General features: G+C 44.6%; 1 protein-coding gene across 1 annotated transcript in view; it reads left to right on the forward strand.

Moving 5' to 3' along the window:
• Positions 1-6,949, forward strand: part of LOC147689891 (uncharacterized) — a 39,407-nt gene extending 32,458 nt beyond the window's left edge. The window contains exon 3 of the mRNA XM_086939450.1: positions 6,206-6,949. Within this exon, the coding sequence (XP_086795576.1) occupies positions 6,206-6,733 (528 nt within the window). The 3' untranslated portion in view covers positions 6,734-6,949. The remainder of the gene's footprint in view (positions 1-6,205) is intronic.
• The last annotated feature ends 9,486 nt before the right edge of the window (positions 6,950-16,435 follow it).

The following is a 16,435-nucleotide window of genomic DNA, read 5'->3' on the forward strand; positions in this document are numbered from 1 at the left end:
TAAGCAATTATGACCACATACAGTAATAAAGTGAATACACTACAAATGGACACGACACAGTAGTATTATAAAAATAAGTATTTTTATATAAGGCTTAGCACAAGACCAAATAACGGCAAAACTGTACACAATCGTAATAAATACTCTGGGAAGGGAAAAAGGGATAATTCAAAGGTAGGTTCTTCTTTAGCAAAAAAGGTCTTTAGTATCAAGCAATCTTCTTCTTGGCAATACAGTTCTTAGCAACAGGGTAACCCACACGGGGGCTACACAACGTTGAGGCAAAGTTAATCCAAAGGTTCGGCGTCGACCGCGAGGAGCGCTACGTCGAGCCCGGAGTCACACGGACCCCCAACAACACAGTACCTTTAGGAAAATGAAGCACACGATGATCAGCGGCGTTGAGCAATCCGGCGTCGCGTCTTCGGTGTCGATCAGGCCTCAGCAGGCGTCGTCGATGATGTGGTTGCACAGAGTGAGCAGCGCTCACGGCGTCGAGAGGGCACACAGTTGATGCGATCAGCAGCGGTGCAGACACGAGGTCCCTTGGAGCTAGAGCCGTACTCCCACTCACTAGCGTTGCTGCTGGCGTCGGTCGGGCCCGGCGGCCGGTCGTCGAGGAAGCGGGACACTGGGGCCGTTACCCACTGCGTCGAGCTGGATTCGGCGACGTCCGTCGGCGTCGAGATTGCTGGTTCCTTCAGAGATGCTGGATTCATGATTCCAGCAAATAGCACTTAGCAGATGAAGTCCTTTAGCCCTGTGACTTCAGCAGGAGACTGGCACTCTTCCAGTCCTTGGAGATTTTCTTAGCAAGCGTGAGAGTACACACATAATTCCTCTCTCCTGGTTTCCTTGGCAAAAAGAAAGAAGCACTGCAGGATTCCCCCAACAACAGCACACCGGCAGAAGGGGTAGGCAGTCCTTAGATCAGCAGGCCTCTTGTCCTTGGTTACAGGGTTCCTTGTCAGAAGTGATCTGATTTCTTAGTTCAGGGGTCCTTCTCTTATACCCCTTTCTGGCTTTGATCCCTTTGTCCATGCCGGGGATTTCCCAACATCCTGGGTCTGTTGTGGGTGGAGCCAGGCAGAAGCACCTGGCCTATTCATTGCGCAGGGCTGGGTCCTCAGACGCCCAGCAGGAGGTGGAGCCAGCATTGACACTGGCAGGAGAAGAGCTATCGGCCTCCTGGCAGGAGGTGGGGCTAGGATCGTCCATGGCAGGCACAGAGCCATCAGCCGCTTGGCAGGAGGTGGAGCCAGCATTGTATCAGGCAGGGCAGGCTATCAACAACTACTCTCCCCCTACTCTCAACGCAAATGTCCCACTCATCCCACACTGACTCATCCAGACCTGTGGAGCCAACCAGCTCCTGTCACACACACGCAAGACCAGCAGAAACCAGATATGGTTAGACAAGAAAATAGACACTTTCTAAAAGTGCTATTTTCGGACCCAGAGTCCAAAAAACATCCACACCAACGGATGCGTAATTAAACCCCGAGTTCAGGGATACCAAACTCGACATTGCACCATGCTCCCCGAGCCAGCTAGGATCATAGCATTACTAATCCCGGCGGCCCATTCTAACTAATGGAGAGCAGGCTACCTCGCAATAGTGAAGAACGAAGATGGCGGTAATTCACTATCAGGACATGCCAACTTGGTCAGGCGTGTCCTACCTTACACTTACAATGCACCCTGCCTGTAGGCCTACCATAGGGGTGACTAACATGAAGTCAAGGGAAGATTTGAGGGGCTGGCAAGTAGGTATACTTGCGCAGCCTGCGTGACAGCACTAGGCCGCACGTGGGTCTCGCAATGACCGACCCGTAGACATTCTTTTATGAGGCCGCTCCTGTGGGTGGCACAACACGTGCTGCAAGCCCACGAGCGGCATTTGCATTTACAAGCCCCGGCACTCCTGGTGCACTAGACTAGGGACTGACAGTAAACCAAATAGGCCAAACATGGATACAATAGATAAATCAATTTAACATAGGGAGCACTTGCGCCGTGGCACTGATCAGCAGTGACACAGCGCCCAAAGCATATACCATCAAAACGAATGTCTGACTAAATATCGAAATTAAAAATATCGACCTACAAAAATATCGGGACAAAAATATCGAAGTCAAAAATATCGGAATCCTATCCCTAACAAGGTAAGTACAAAAATATCGGAAAAATAATATCGTAGTACAAAAATATCGAAATAAAAAATATCGTTTTTTAAAATGTATTAATAATGATGTTAAAATAATTATAAAATACATATAATGTTACAAATATTAATTAAAAATATTAAAACATAATTTAAAAATTAAAACGAATACATATACATTTAAAATAAATTAAAAACTTAATTTAATGTAATTTTATATTTTGTAATTTCATTTAATTGATTTAATTTAAATTTATTTAATTTTTACCCTGTACGACTGTACCCCAAAAACCCAAAACTGACCCAGAACCCTAAAAATACCCCTTTACCCATGAACTGAAAACTGACCCTGAACCCTAAAAATACCCCTTTACCCAAAAACTGAAAACTGACCCTGAACCCTAAAAATACCCCTTTACCCATGAACTGAAAACTGACCCTGAACCCTAAAAATACCCCTGTACCCATGAACTGAAAACTGACCCTGAACCCTAAAAATACCCCTGTACCCATGAACTGAAAACTGACCCTGAACCCTAAAAATACCCCTTTACCCATGAACTGAAAACTGACCCTGAACCCTAAAAATACCCCTGTACCCATGAACTGAAAACTGACCCTGAACCCTAAAAATACCCCTTTACCCATGAACTGAAAACTGACCCTGAACCCTAAAAATACCCCTGTACCCATGAACTGAAAACTGACCCTGAACCCTAAAAATACCCCTGTACCCATGAACTGAAAACTGACCCTGAACCCTAAAAATACCCCTGTACCCATGAACTGAAAACTGACCCTGAACCCTAAAAATACCCCTGTACCCATGAACTGAAAACTGACCCTGAACCCTAAAAATACCCCTGTACCCAAAATTAATTAATATTATTTAATTACCAATTAATTATTAATTAACAATAACAATAAAGTAAATATATTAGCACATTTGCTGTAATTAATCTAATTTAAATATTAATATTATTTTGCACAATTAATTAATTAAGAATAACAATAAATTATATAAAAATTACTATAATTAATTTTTTAAATAATTAATAATAATTAATTACCAACTAATGAATCATTATAAATATGAAAAAAATTATAATAATTAATTAAGTAATTAATAGAAATTAATTACCAATTAATTATTAATTAAAATATATACAAACATATATCAATTAATTAATTATTATTAAATTACTTCCCACCCTATTCCCCTATAAACCCATAACCCGCTACAGAACATATTTATCAATTAATAAATTAATTAAAAATAATTTAAAATTAATTCTCAATTAATTAATTAATAATTCCTAATAATTAATAATTAATTTAACATAATTAAATTACTTCCCACCCTATTCCCCTATAAACCCACAACCCGCTACAGTAGTAAAACACAATATTTAATAAAATAACATTAAAAAAAATAATAAAACATAATTAATACAATATAATATACACTAAATTTATTTAAAAATAGATATTAGTAACATCAAAGTTATCAATTTCGATATTATTAACATCGATATTTACAACTTCGATATTACTGATATCATACCAATATCGATATTTAGACTGTTGATATTACTTACCTTCGATATTTTTGTATATCGATATTTAAACTTCGATATTTTTGCTTATCGATATTAAAAAATCGATATTTTGTCTGTGTACCCATCAAAACATCGAAAAACAGTGGAGGCAAACAGAAAACATGGAGGAGAGACTCAAGCCAATGATGTCAGGTCTAACACCGCTTGATATCATAAATATCAGCCAGATGCCACTGGTACTCAATATAAGCCACTTGTGGCCACTAGTTATTAGGGATGTCCTCTTCATGTCAAAACACTCACCAGATGCAAAGTTAGACCACCAGTTGATAAGGCGGCCACCAGATGTCAGGGATGCCTATCCTGTGCAATGAATGGGCAAACTATGCCAGGGATGTCCACTGGATATGAGAGGAGGAGTAGATGGCAGAGATGCCAACCTTACATACAAGAGATGCCAACCATACAAATATGCACAAACAGATCAATATAAACAATAGCAATAAACATCTACGCAATATCGTATATCCAAAATTGCCTCTCACATTTTGCTTTACTAGTTGCCACCTGTATATTTGCAATTCTCACTCTGCTGCTTAGAAGAATTATATAATTTAGCCCCAGAGGGGATGAGGATGTTCCCAGAAGCACAGACACACCTAATCAAATGGTGAAGTGCTGCAGAGCCTGCCTTAAATCCGGTATTTGTAAAGCATGCACAACTTACCCCATAGGATCTCAAGGTGCTGGAGGCCATCAGGGAGATTAAGTGAGCTATTGCCCAGAGTCACATAGTGCTAGGCTGCCACCTGGGATCGAACCGTGAGCCCTACGCTCCATAGTCAGCTGCCCTGGCTGCTGCACCACACCTCTCCTTTGCCTTGGCATAGACAGCAGGAGGGCTGCAAGCTGCTTTTCTGTCTCCTAAACTAGATGTTGGTGAGGTGTCTGTACAGTCCCAGGATTTTTTTATTATATATATACAGTGTAACAGTAGCCACTCTGTCGTTATGGTTAAGGTTACCAGAAATGGGATTTCCTCAGATTTTTCAATATTCATAAATATGTGTCCAATTGACTTCACAAAACTATTGTGTTTTCTACATTGGAGGACGATGGAAGGTCTTGAGGTGACTAGTCATGGAAAAGCAAAGATAAAAGAGTGTAAAAGGGGGTCCCAACAAGTGTTTGGACACCAACACATTTTTCCATAGACTTTGCACTCATGCAAAGAAGCCAAACGTCCAGTCACATTTTCCATGAAATGTGGTACATTTACACATTATGGTGTGCTGGAGGCCCTTGTGGCCTGTGATGCGAAGTCCTGCGTTGATGATACATTATGCACTGGCTGGTTCTGAAGGAGCTGTTGAAAAATAACTTGCAATTTGAAGGACTGTCTTAAAGAAGTGTCATGCAGTGGTGCTTCTGATGAGGCTGTGGGCTGCGATGGAAGTCCTGCACCTGGGACAACCAACGCTCTGGTCAGGAGGCCAGCCAACTAGCCCTTGTAGTCACTCTGGTGGTTCTGGGTTCAACCTCAGACAGCCAAGCCTCACATATGTACGCCTGGAAACCTTAGTGAATTATCAAATATTACATGGAAATGCATTCACAGGAAACTCTATTATGCTTAGCTTCTAAATAAATGAAAATTAGGAAATAACCTAAAGTAGATGTAACCATTTCCAGTTAATTTTTATTATTTATTGTGTTGTTAGAACGAATGACAAGATATGGCTTCTCCCTCCTGCACCCTTGTGAGTAAAACCAGAGCAGAATTGAGGACACAGCATTAATTGATGATCTGCCGAGATCTATATTGCCATATGTGACTTCTGATCTCATTGACGATGACATCAATTGCGTAATCAATGGCAAAATGTTTGGTGATACAAATCTTTGAAAATAGTTGCTGTACTAAAAATGGTCTAAACTGTTCATGATAATCCAAAATTTTAAAAAATGGAAAAAATGTTCATGTTATTTACGTGCTTATACGCTGCGTGTATTTGTATGAAAATTGCATTCTTTTACATGCTGTTACCATTCCCAAATCAAGGTCCAATATTACATTAAGATAAGTAGGAGTGGTTGCATTACTGTGCCATCACAAGATGCCATATGAGGATGCCGGATTATACCAAGAGACTTTACAAATGGAATTTTTGCCACAGGAGACAGAGCCTCACAGTGGGAAAATATCATTTTGAATAAGGCTCTGAGAATCCTTCACTGGAACCGCTGAAATATACAGAAATTGTGGTGGTTCAAAAGAGACATGTATGCTTGTTCTTTGAAGGTTTTGTATCATGCATGTCATTGCTTCACTGATCACCCAATAAACATGAGGACTGTGTGCATTGTGCATGTGTATTGTGGATGCTTCTATTTGTTAAATGACTGTGCTTTACACTTAACAGAATTTTGTTAACCATAAACTGACCATCTTTCCATATTATTTTCAATCTCTTCTCACTAGGGAAAAGAAAGTGAAGGAACCTGCATAGTTCAAACAGACCTCTCCGGACGAAATCAAGACCAAGGACAAGACAAAGGACAAGAGAAGGGTCATGGCCAACAACAAGGGCAAGGAATCACTCCAGGCAAGGAAAAAGATTATGGAGGAGGACAAGGTCATGGCCAGGAACATGGGAAACAAGGAGTTGAAGAAACATGCTATGGAGTAGCACAGGGACCCGGTCAAGGAAAAGGTGAAAGATATAACCAGGGAAAAGACGAGGGATATGGACATGGAAAAGACCAGGGAACAGACCAGGGAAAAGACCAAGGATATGCTCAGGAAAAAGCTGAAGATAAACATCTTGGGGGTGGCCTGCGACAAGACCAGCGGCAAGGCTATGGAGACAAACTAGGAAAGGGCCAAGAAGAGGACAAGGGAAAGGGTCAAGAACATGGAAAAGAAGGAAAGAGTCTTGAAGAGGGCCGAGGACAGGGACATGAAGGAAGGTGCCAAGGGAAAGACATGGGACAAAAGCAGGGAAAGTAACTCAGCCAGTTTCTAGGAAGAGAACGTGACGAGGAATCCAGAAAATAAAAGCCGTAATCCATTATTGCATGTTGTACCACATAGACATTCCACATGCATCTCTTCAATTAAACATCCTTAAACTGTACAATCAAGTTCCATCTTGATATTAAGATGTGACATTGTTAAAATGGATAGAGTTGCAATGTATACTTTAAAATAAATGCATGAATCAATTATCACCTCTTCAGTGTATTTTTTGCCGAACATACATTTTCATTGATTTTTCAAACCCTTCTATCTTGAATTATGTAGAACATTAGAGAAAAGTATTTGGATTGTAAGCTCCAGGAGCATACTGCATATTTTTAAGTTGGGTTTAACTCCCTTTCAATAGCTCAGGAGCTAAAACTCATCAAAAGCACATCTACGTTGTTGATTTCTATCCACACATGTGTTCTGTTAAAGCAGTTGTAAAAGCAATGCTTTGAATTTGAGAGAAATGTAGTTGCGCAACTTTATCTCTCACATCACATATTCTTTTAAATCCACAGGTCATGGTACAAGTCCAGCCCATTCAAACTTCTCATCCACACATAAAAAGCCCTACAAAACACACAACCAGAATACTTGAATATCCACTTACACTTTCACCAACCCACCAGACAACTATGCTCTGCCTCACTCTCACTAATCCACATTCCTGCATCCGCAAAAGCAAAACTGGAGGCCCCTTATTCACCCACATAGCACCCAAGACATGAAACAACCTTTCTCAACACATCAGAGCCTCCTCCTGGCTTCCTGAATTCCTCAAGATGCTGAAGACCTGATTCTTCATATAAACACCTTGAGGACCACAAACCTACATACCGATCCAAATGCCTGGATAGCCCTTCGGGTGATTAGAGCACTACTTAGATCAATGTAACATTACATGGTGAGCTTCTGTGGCTTTAGTAACTCCCTTAAATTCTACAATAAACTCTCCCTCGTGTGATGCTTTTTAGGATGAGATAAAAAGAATGTAGCAGTATTCAAATAGAAGATGTAAGGAAAGAGATGCAAAAATAATAAGAAAAGCTCAAAATGGGCGAAAGTTGAACAGACAGAAGAGAAATAGAGCGGGAGGTGTGAGAAATTGATCTGCTTAGTGTACATTTCACTATAATTCTTTGCTTCGAACTTCTGGGTTCTTGACATCTTGTGTTGAAAGAGACCTGTTGAAACCCTCCCAAACACATATTTGGTGGTAAAACTGGACACATTATATTAAATGCAGTCTCTACTATTGTAACATTGATTTGACTGCTTCTTAGACCCTCACACTTCCACTGGAACATAGTAAGATATCAGCACTGTATTGTAAGGCAACACCACCCTGCCTGTTCCATTTGGGTCAGTTAGAAATTAAGCATGATATTTGTTCCACACTTCATAATATATGTCATGCATTCCAGAGCGCTTTCTCAATCCCTAACAGTTGTGCTGCAGTACTCCTGTTTCATAAGGATAAAATACAATAAAATAGAATATCATATTGGCGTGAAAAGTTCAAATATTTTCTGTAAGTCATTAGTCAACTTGTTATTGTAGTGCTTATGAGGAATTGAATGTTGTATAACTGGACCAGTTTAAAATAATGTTTAGGCATTCACACGTTAGACCTAATGACTGCCCATCTGTTCAGGCCGCTTAGCAAAACTTCACCTACACTGTTAGAATCCATGTATTTGATGGGAAATACTCACAATACCCAGTAAGAAAGGCTGGGGTGACAACGCTTGCTGTCTTCTAATGTACTAGTGAATACCCGTGCCATCATTGTTTCAGGAAGAGTTTAATTCCAGACTCTACCTCCTCTACTCTGTGTAGCATCGCGTGGAAGGGCCAGCAGAAGCTTAAATGCCTTTAAAGTAGGCTCAGCTGAACTGGTTTGTGGTAAGTGAAACTGGATAGCAGAAGAGTTTCCCATAGATGCCTCAAGTCAAGCAGGACTTTTATTTGAAAAAAGTTCTCGTATAATCAAAGTAACACTGGACATACTCTTAAAACAGGAACTGCGTCAGCTGTAGAAAAAAAGTAGGTTTTTAGACCAAGGGAACTTTTTATAGATTCTACTTAGATAACCTAACATATATATAATGCCCTTCTTTTACAAAATCTTGCCATGAAGGCTAATGGCACTTCAGAACTAGCCAGTAAGAAGCGAGAGAAAGACTTTGACTCCAGATAACTAGAAGCAACCCTGCTTGGTTAAGGAACACTGGAAGACCTAGTCCTACCTCTTCCTGAATTGCTCTTACCCAGAAGTGATTTCCAAAATGTAGAGAATAGGTGTTCTAAGGTTGTGCACAGAGTGATTAGGACAAAACCTCTTTAAGGCAGATGCATCATTGCCAGAGGTACTTGGCCTCCGAGTGCCCAAAGTCCAGAAAGTCCAAGATCAGAAGAGGCACCTGCCAGTTCAGATAATCACTGTTACCTAGAGTGCACACAGACATTTGTACATCAGTTTTGGGGAGCCTCTTTCAACTTATTGAAACAGGATTTGGATCTCCACTCCATTTGCTATTGTTACTTAAACTATGTGTTGACTTTTAAGTTCACTAGGGTATGCACTGCCATTACAGGGGGAAGGGGTGGACACATTGTGCTAGTGCACTGAGTGGGCCAGTCCTTACTCCCTCCCTTTAACATATTAGTATTTCAAGTGTTGTACATTACAGGGGAGTTGTCATGAAAGACTCAAGTAGGTGACAATAGATTTGGAATTTACAAACAATACCATGCAGTTATTCACAAAATGAAATCAACTGAAGAGGTCTGTATTAAATATTGGAAAAGTTGCCTAAATAAGAAAATAAACGTTTTGGGGACATTATGGTCCCATATATTATTTTAGTGTTTGGAAAAATTATAGTAACAAAAGCCAAACATAGATGGAAAAGACTATTTGCATTATTTGCACATACAAGTTAATTTCTTTTGTTCACAACTAACCGCTGAGAACTACTTTCATATGTATCAATCATAATCCAGTCTTGAACTTCTACAGTTTATCTTCAATGACAAAATATGTTTACCCTTAACTCGTCCGACCGCTACACAAAAAGTGATATTGGAATCCAAACCACAAAATCAGGCTGCAACTGTTTGAAAAATTGAATTGAGCAACGTCGCATTACAATTTGTGATCCATGGGATCACAGGCAAAGCTCAGGCTATCAGTGAGGAGACAGAGTGATACCTTATAGCTTGCACCCAATGGGTTTCACCTGTCTTTTGGTAACAACTGGTTACAACAATGATTTCACTGTTGAAGGGGAAGCCATGGGGCCAGTCAATCACATTGGGCTCAACGGCAGACGCAGTACGAAGTCAAACTCCCATTTTTAGGATTAGGGTACAAATGGTGATTCCAATAATAATAGTTAGGATATGATACATCACAGAGCTATGATCCCGATTTTACAGGACTCAACCTGACCAGTCTCATCCAACAATAAACACCCAGATATGAAAGGTGAAAGGGGGAATCTCTTAGAGCTCCTTTTGGAAACAGGAATGGGTGATACTGGCTTCTACAAAATCAAGATAGGGTCTTCCTCTGGCTACCATCCTGTGCATCATTAGGTCAAATGTGCTCACTAAAAGCCAGTGGGTCAGGTGTCCAAACAACAGGTTGAGTTAGTGATGTGGGCTCGCCATCAGGTGCAATTGTTCAGTATCTCGGGCACAAACTGACATTTCTCAAGATGCAGATGTTTTTGAAACTCCTCAGATTTGGTCATTGTCCACTGGACTGCAGGACCCTGTTGTTTCTGGACAGCCTTTCACATGGAATTGTCTTCCATTCAGGTCTCAGTCAGCTAGGCCTACGTCTGGTCTGCTAGATCAGTACATAGTCCTCTCAAATATGGGCCGTAAAGCTCCTTTTTCCAAGCAGGACACAGCTGAGGATTTAGGGTTCTTCTCATCCTTAGGGAAAGAGCAACTTTAAATCATGATACAAATAGTACTGCAAAGCTTCATCATCATCATCAAATTGACTTTATTTCGGATATATTGCAATCCATAAAAGTACAGTGCATTATACATTTCATTTAAAAACATCACAGAATTACAAAGTCAATAAAAAATAAGTACATAAGACATATGAATTTCTTAACAGAGTGAGTAGACAAGATCGATACGAAGAAAGTGCAAGTGCAAGTCGAGCCCATATACAAAAATGCAAAAAAGTACTTCAGGCAGAAAATCACAGTTATTCATTTAGGCATTTTCTTATTCTCACAGATACTTTTAGATATTCTAACACCTGGAGAACACAATCAGAATGCAGTAGCTGTAAGTATACAAGGGCGGGTCTAATTTGTTTAAAATTTAATTTCCTTAAAAGAGTAACAAGATACCGCCTACGGGGGTACTCATAAAATGTACATAAAAATATAAAATGCAGCATGTCCTGTGGAGACTTCCCGTCGCAGCCACAGGGTGCTGCAGATTTTTTAAAAATGTCCAGCTTTGGTCTGATTAAAATGTGATGAAAGATGTTGAATCTAAATCGAGTCAGCAAAAACTTGTCATGGGAAGTAAAGGAGCCTGTTAGGTACAATTCCATAGTGTCACATGTTCTCAACATGATATACTTTCTAACATTTGGTTTCAAAAGCTCAACTTCATCTCTTAGGGCACTGCGGTTCATAAAAAAGGCCCTCTTAATTGCTGCAACATCACCCTTGACTATATCCCCCGGATTTTCAAACATGTTTGGGCGCCCAAGCTTCAAAAATTGGCACTTCAAATATTTGAGCCAGGGTACACACATGGCATAATCCATTGAAACAAGATCTTCCAATATCTGGTGGGTTAAGGGAATATCCTGGCTTAGCCATAATTTTGTCCAGCATAACAGTGGTTTCAAGCCAACAATATCTGAAATATACTGACAGCCAAGCTCCTCATGTGCAACTAAATTCGGAGTACTACCTTGAACACACAACAGGCGCTTTAAGAAATTATTTTCGGTTTTACTGCAAAGCTTATTTTGTCATGACAGACAATGTTGATGATAAAAAAGGTCGGCATTCATATGATGTACATTAAAGTAAGATGCTTGTAACTAGGTTAGACCAAAGGCTAAGTAAACAGTGACGTTTCCTGATATTATTTATGCATTTCGAGAATTAATGTTCACATCCTTATTTGTCTGGCAAATGGGTATCTAAGATGAACCCTGATTCACCAATGACAGATAAATGGTCAGTGAAGTGCTATACTAGTGGACCTATCAGTTTCCTGTTTCGGAGGAAAGAGAAGTTTCTTGTTTACGAACTATGGCCACATGCATCAAAGTAGGGAATTGCGAATCCTTAATAGTGATTATTACGGAATTACCTATGCATGTTGGTTTCGCAAAAAAAAATAGCGATTCCTACATATTCCTTATTAGCGAATCGCAAATTGCAATTCGCTATTTAGGAATGCCTTCCCATTCATTCCTATGGGATTATCAAAGGAAGGTTACTAAAGAGAAGCTGAAACAACGGTAGCACCAACATTTTAACCATAGACACCCGACCTATTAATGATAAACTAAGCAGAGACCACTTTTCTAATACTTTTTTCACTTTCCCGAGCATAGTAGTGTAATCCAAAGAAAAAAATTGGTCATATTAATTTATAACATAAATACCTAGGTATCTGATTGGATGTGGCATTCGCGATGCAAGGAGGCCGGGAGATCAGAAGGAACCAAATTAAATGTAAGGCTTTCTGTTTTTGCTTGGTAAACTTTATATCCCCCTACCTCCATACATTTCTGAATTTCATGCATCACATTCCTTATGCTAGACCCTTCAGCTTTAAGATATACAATTATATCGGGCACTATGCTTGAGTAGGTGCACACTCTTTTATCATCACATATGTTAATAGTTTTGTGTGGTGGTCTTGAATTTTTGCTATTTATTCTTTCTTTACAGAGTACCCCTGCACCCCACAGGCAGCAGTGACAGCACAGTGATATTGCCTCCTCATATCCATGCACTCAATCAATCAATCATTGACACTTATAAAGCGCGCTACATACCCGTAGGGTCTCAAGGCGCTGGGGGGGGGGGGGGGGGGGGGTGCCGCTACTGCTCGAACAGCCAGGTCTTCAGCTTCTTCCTGAAGGAGAGGTGGTCTTGGGTCAGGCGCAGGTCGGGAGGGAGGGAGTTCCAGGTCTTGGCGGCCAGGTAGGAGAAGGACCTTCCTCCTGTATTCGCTCTTCGGATGCGGGGGACGGCGGCGAGGGCGTGGTTGGCTGAACGGAGGTGGCGTTTGGGAGCGTAGAAGTTGACTCGGCTGTTGAGGTAGCTCGGGCCTTGGTCGTGTAGGGCTTTGTGTGCGTGGGTGAGGAGGCGGAAGGTGATTCTTTTGTTGACGGGGAGCCAGTGAAGGTCTCTCAGATGTTCGGAGATGTGACTGGTTCGTGGGATGTCGAGGATGAGTCTGGCTGAGGCGTTCTGGATCCGCTGGAGTCTCTTCTGGAGCTTGGCGGTGGTACCGGCGTAGAGGGCGTTGCCGTAGTCCAGTCGGCTGGTGACGAGGGCCTGGGTGACGGTCTTTCTGGTCTCGGTGGGGATCCACCAGAAGATCTTCCTTAGCATGCGTAGGATGTTGAAGCACGCCGAGGAGACGTTGTTGACCTGCCTGGTCATGGAGAGGGAGGAGTCCAGGATGACGCCCAGGTTTCGTGCGTGGTCTGTCGGTTTGGGTGCGGTGCCCAGGGCGGGAGGCCACCAGGAGTCGTCCCAGGCGGAGGGTGAGGAGCCCAGGATGAGGACCTCCGTTTTGTCCGAGTTCAGTTTCAGGCGGCTGGTCGTCATCCACTCGGCCACCTCTTTCATCCCTTCGTGCAGGTTGGCTCTGGCGGCGGCGGGGTCGTTGGTCAGGGAGAGGATCAGCTGGGTGTCGTCGGCGTAGGAGATTATGCTGAGGTTGTGTTTGCGTACGATGGCCGCGAGTGGGCTCATGTAGACGTTGAAGAGGGTGGGGCTCAGCGATGATCCTTGGGGGACGCCGCAGATGACTTCGGAGGCCTCTGACTTGTACGGTGGTAGGCGGACTCTCTGTGTTCTTCCGTCGAGGAAGGAGACGATCCATTCCAGCGCCTTGTCCTGGATGCCGATGTTGCTGAGGCGCCGTACTAGGGTGCGGTGGCAGACCGTGTCGAATGCCGCAAAGAGGTCTAGGAGGATGAGGGCCGCTGTTTCTCCCTTGTCCATCAAGGCTCGGATGTCATCGGTGGCGGCGATGAGGGCGGTCTCGGTGCTGTGGTTGGCTCGGAAGCCGGACTGTGAGGGGTCGAGGGATCCGTTCGTCTCGAGGAAGGCGGCCATCTGCTTGTTGACGGTCTTCTCGATGACTTTGGCTGGAAACGGGAGGAGCGAGATGGGGCGGTAATTCTTGAGTTCGGTGGGGTCCGCTGTGGGTTTTTTGAGAAGAGCGCTGAGTTCGGCGTGCTTCCAGCTCTCGGGGAAGGTGGCGGTGTCGAAGGATGTGTTGATGATGTCTCGCAGGTGGGGTGCGATGACAGCGTCGGCCTTGTTGAAGACGTGGTGAGGGCAGGGGTCGGTCGGTGATCCGGAGTGGATGGAGTTCATCGTGCGGATGGTGTCTTCGGTGCTGATCGGGGTCCAGGCGTGGAGGGTGGTGGTGGGGGGTGGTTGTTCGGTCATGGTGTGCGTTGGTTGGTTGTTGAAGCTGTTGTGTATGTCCGCGATCTTGTTGTGGAAGTATGAAGCGAGGGAGTTGCAGAGGTCTTGCGATGGGGTGATGTCGTTGTTTCCTGCGCTGGGGTTGGAAAGCTCTTTCACGATGTTGAAGAGTTCTTTGCAGTTGTGTGCGTTGTTGTCCAACCGGTCCTTGAAAGCTGTTTTCTTGGCGGCGCGGATCAGCTGGTGGTGTTTCCGGGTGGCAAGTTTGAAGGAGGTCCTGTTGTCCGGTGTCGGTTCCCTTTTCCAAACTTTCTCGAGGGCTCGGCAGTTCTTCTTGGAGCACTTGAGTTCGTCGGTGAACCATGGGGCCTTCTTGCTGCCGGGTCTGCTAGGCGGGGTCCTCAGAGGGGCGAGTTCGTCCGCGCAGTTGTTGATCCACTTCGTGAGGTTGTCTGCGGCCTGGCTGGGGTTCGCTGAGCTGTCAGGAGGGTGCTGGCTCAAGGAGGTGGCGAGCTGGTCTGCTGAGATCTTGTTCCAGCTTCTGCGGGCGGCCTGTTTCTGGTGGTGGTGGGTCGTCGTTCTCTTGAAGGTGAAGTGGACGCAGCTGTGGTCCGTCCATTGAAGCTCTGTGGCGTGGCTGACGTCGATGTCTGTGCTGGAAGAGAAGACTGCGTCGAGTGTGTGTCCGGCGAGGTGGGTGGGGGTGGACACCAGTTGCTTGAGTCCCAGGTTGGCGAGGTTGTCGAGCAGGGTGCTGGTGTTGCGGTCGTTGTTGTTCTCCAGGTGAAAGTTGAGGTCTCCCAGGAGGATGTAGTCCGCAGAGGGGAGGGCGTGCGGGCTGACGAAGTCGGCGATGTCCTCGCTGAATTGCGTGCGTGGTCCAGGGGGTCGGTAGACCAGGGTGCCTCTGAGGGTGGTGTTCGGGTTGGTGTGGATCTGGAAATGCAGGTGTTCGGCGCTGGTCAGGGTGTTGTCGGTGCTGGTCGTGAGACGGATGGTGCTCCTGTGGACGATGGCGATGCCTCCTCCCATCTGGTTGGCGTTGCGGTCCCTCCGGACGATCTTGTAACCCTCTGGGATGGCGATGGCGATGTCGGGAGATGAAGAGGCGTTCATCCAGGTCTCCGTGAGGAAGGCAACGTCAGGGGCTGTGGCGTCTAGGAGGTTCCAGAGTTCGATGGCGTGTCTGTGGACGGAGCGGGTGTTGAGCAGGATGCACTTGAGGTGGGTGCTGCTGGTGTTCGGCTTGGCGGGTGCTGGTGCGAGGCTGGTCCGGGTGCAGGAGAACTTGCAGGTGTGGCAGCTGAAAGGTCCGTGGGTGCCTCGTGGAGCGGCTAAGTGGCATTCTGGGAGTCGGGCGGTGTTGAGTGCGATGAGGGTGGCGGCGGAGTACGTCAGACGGGTCGGTTGGGGTCTTCGAGGTCCAGGGGTCCTGGCGCTGGTCGCGATCCGGTCGCGGACGGGCGCAGACGGGCTTACCTTTGGCGCGCCTTCGGCGCACAAACGGCGCGCCCGCTGCGCGTGACCGCTGCGCGTTCGCACGGTCGCCATTTAAGGCGAAGTGCGCGGGTGGGCGGATCAGCTGGGAGGCGGGAGCGGGGAGGGTACAGAAGAAAAAGGGGCGGGGCTAATGGCGGTGGCGGGAAGCGGGGAGGGAGAGCGGCGAGGTAGGCGGGCAAGCAGGAAGGAGGCAGGCACAATGGAGATAAAAAACACGAAGAAAAAGCAGGCACAGATTTCAGACAAAACGGGGAAAAAATACAGTGGAAACACGATCTCGGGCACAGAAAGGAAACAAGCACAAATTTTAGACAAAAACGGGCAAAAACAACGGGGAGCGCTCAAGGCAGCAGCGAGGACGGCGCTGAGGCAGAGGCAGGCACTGGGGGCACACGCAGCAGCTGGTGGCCGTGCGGCGCGGGGGTGTCCCACAAGTGGACACTTAATCTTGGAAGCAACATGATCACATTGACTAAACACTCCCACCAATGCCACACAGTTCCAGGTAAGCATGGGC

The sequence above is a fragment of the Lissotriton vulgaris genome, chromosome 9 (assembly GCF_964263255.1).
Source record: "Lissotriton vulgaris chromosome 9, aLisVul1.2, whole genome shotgun sequence".
NCBI classification, from domain to species: Eukaryota; Metazoa; Chordata; class Amphibia; order Caudata; family Salamandridae; genus Lissotriton; species Lissotriton vulgaris.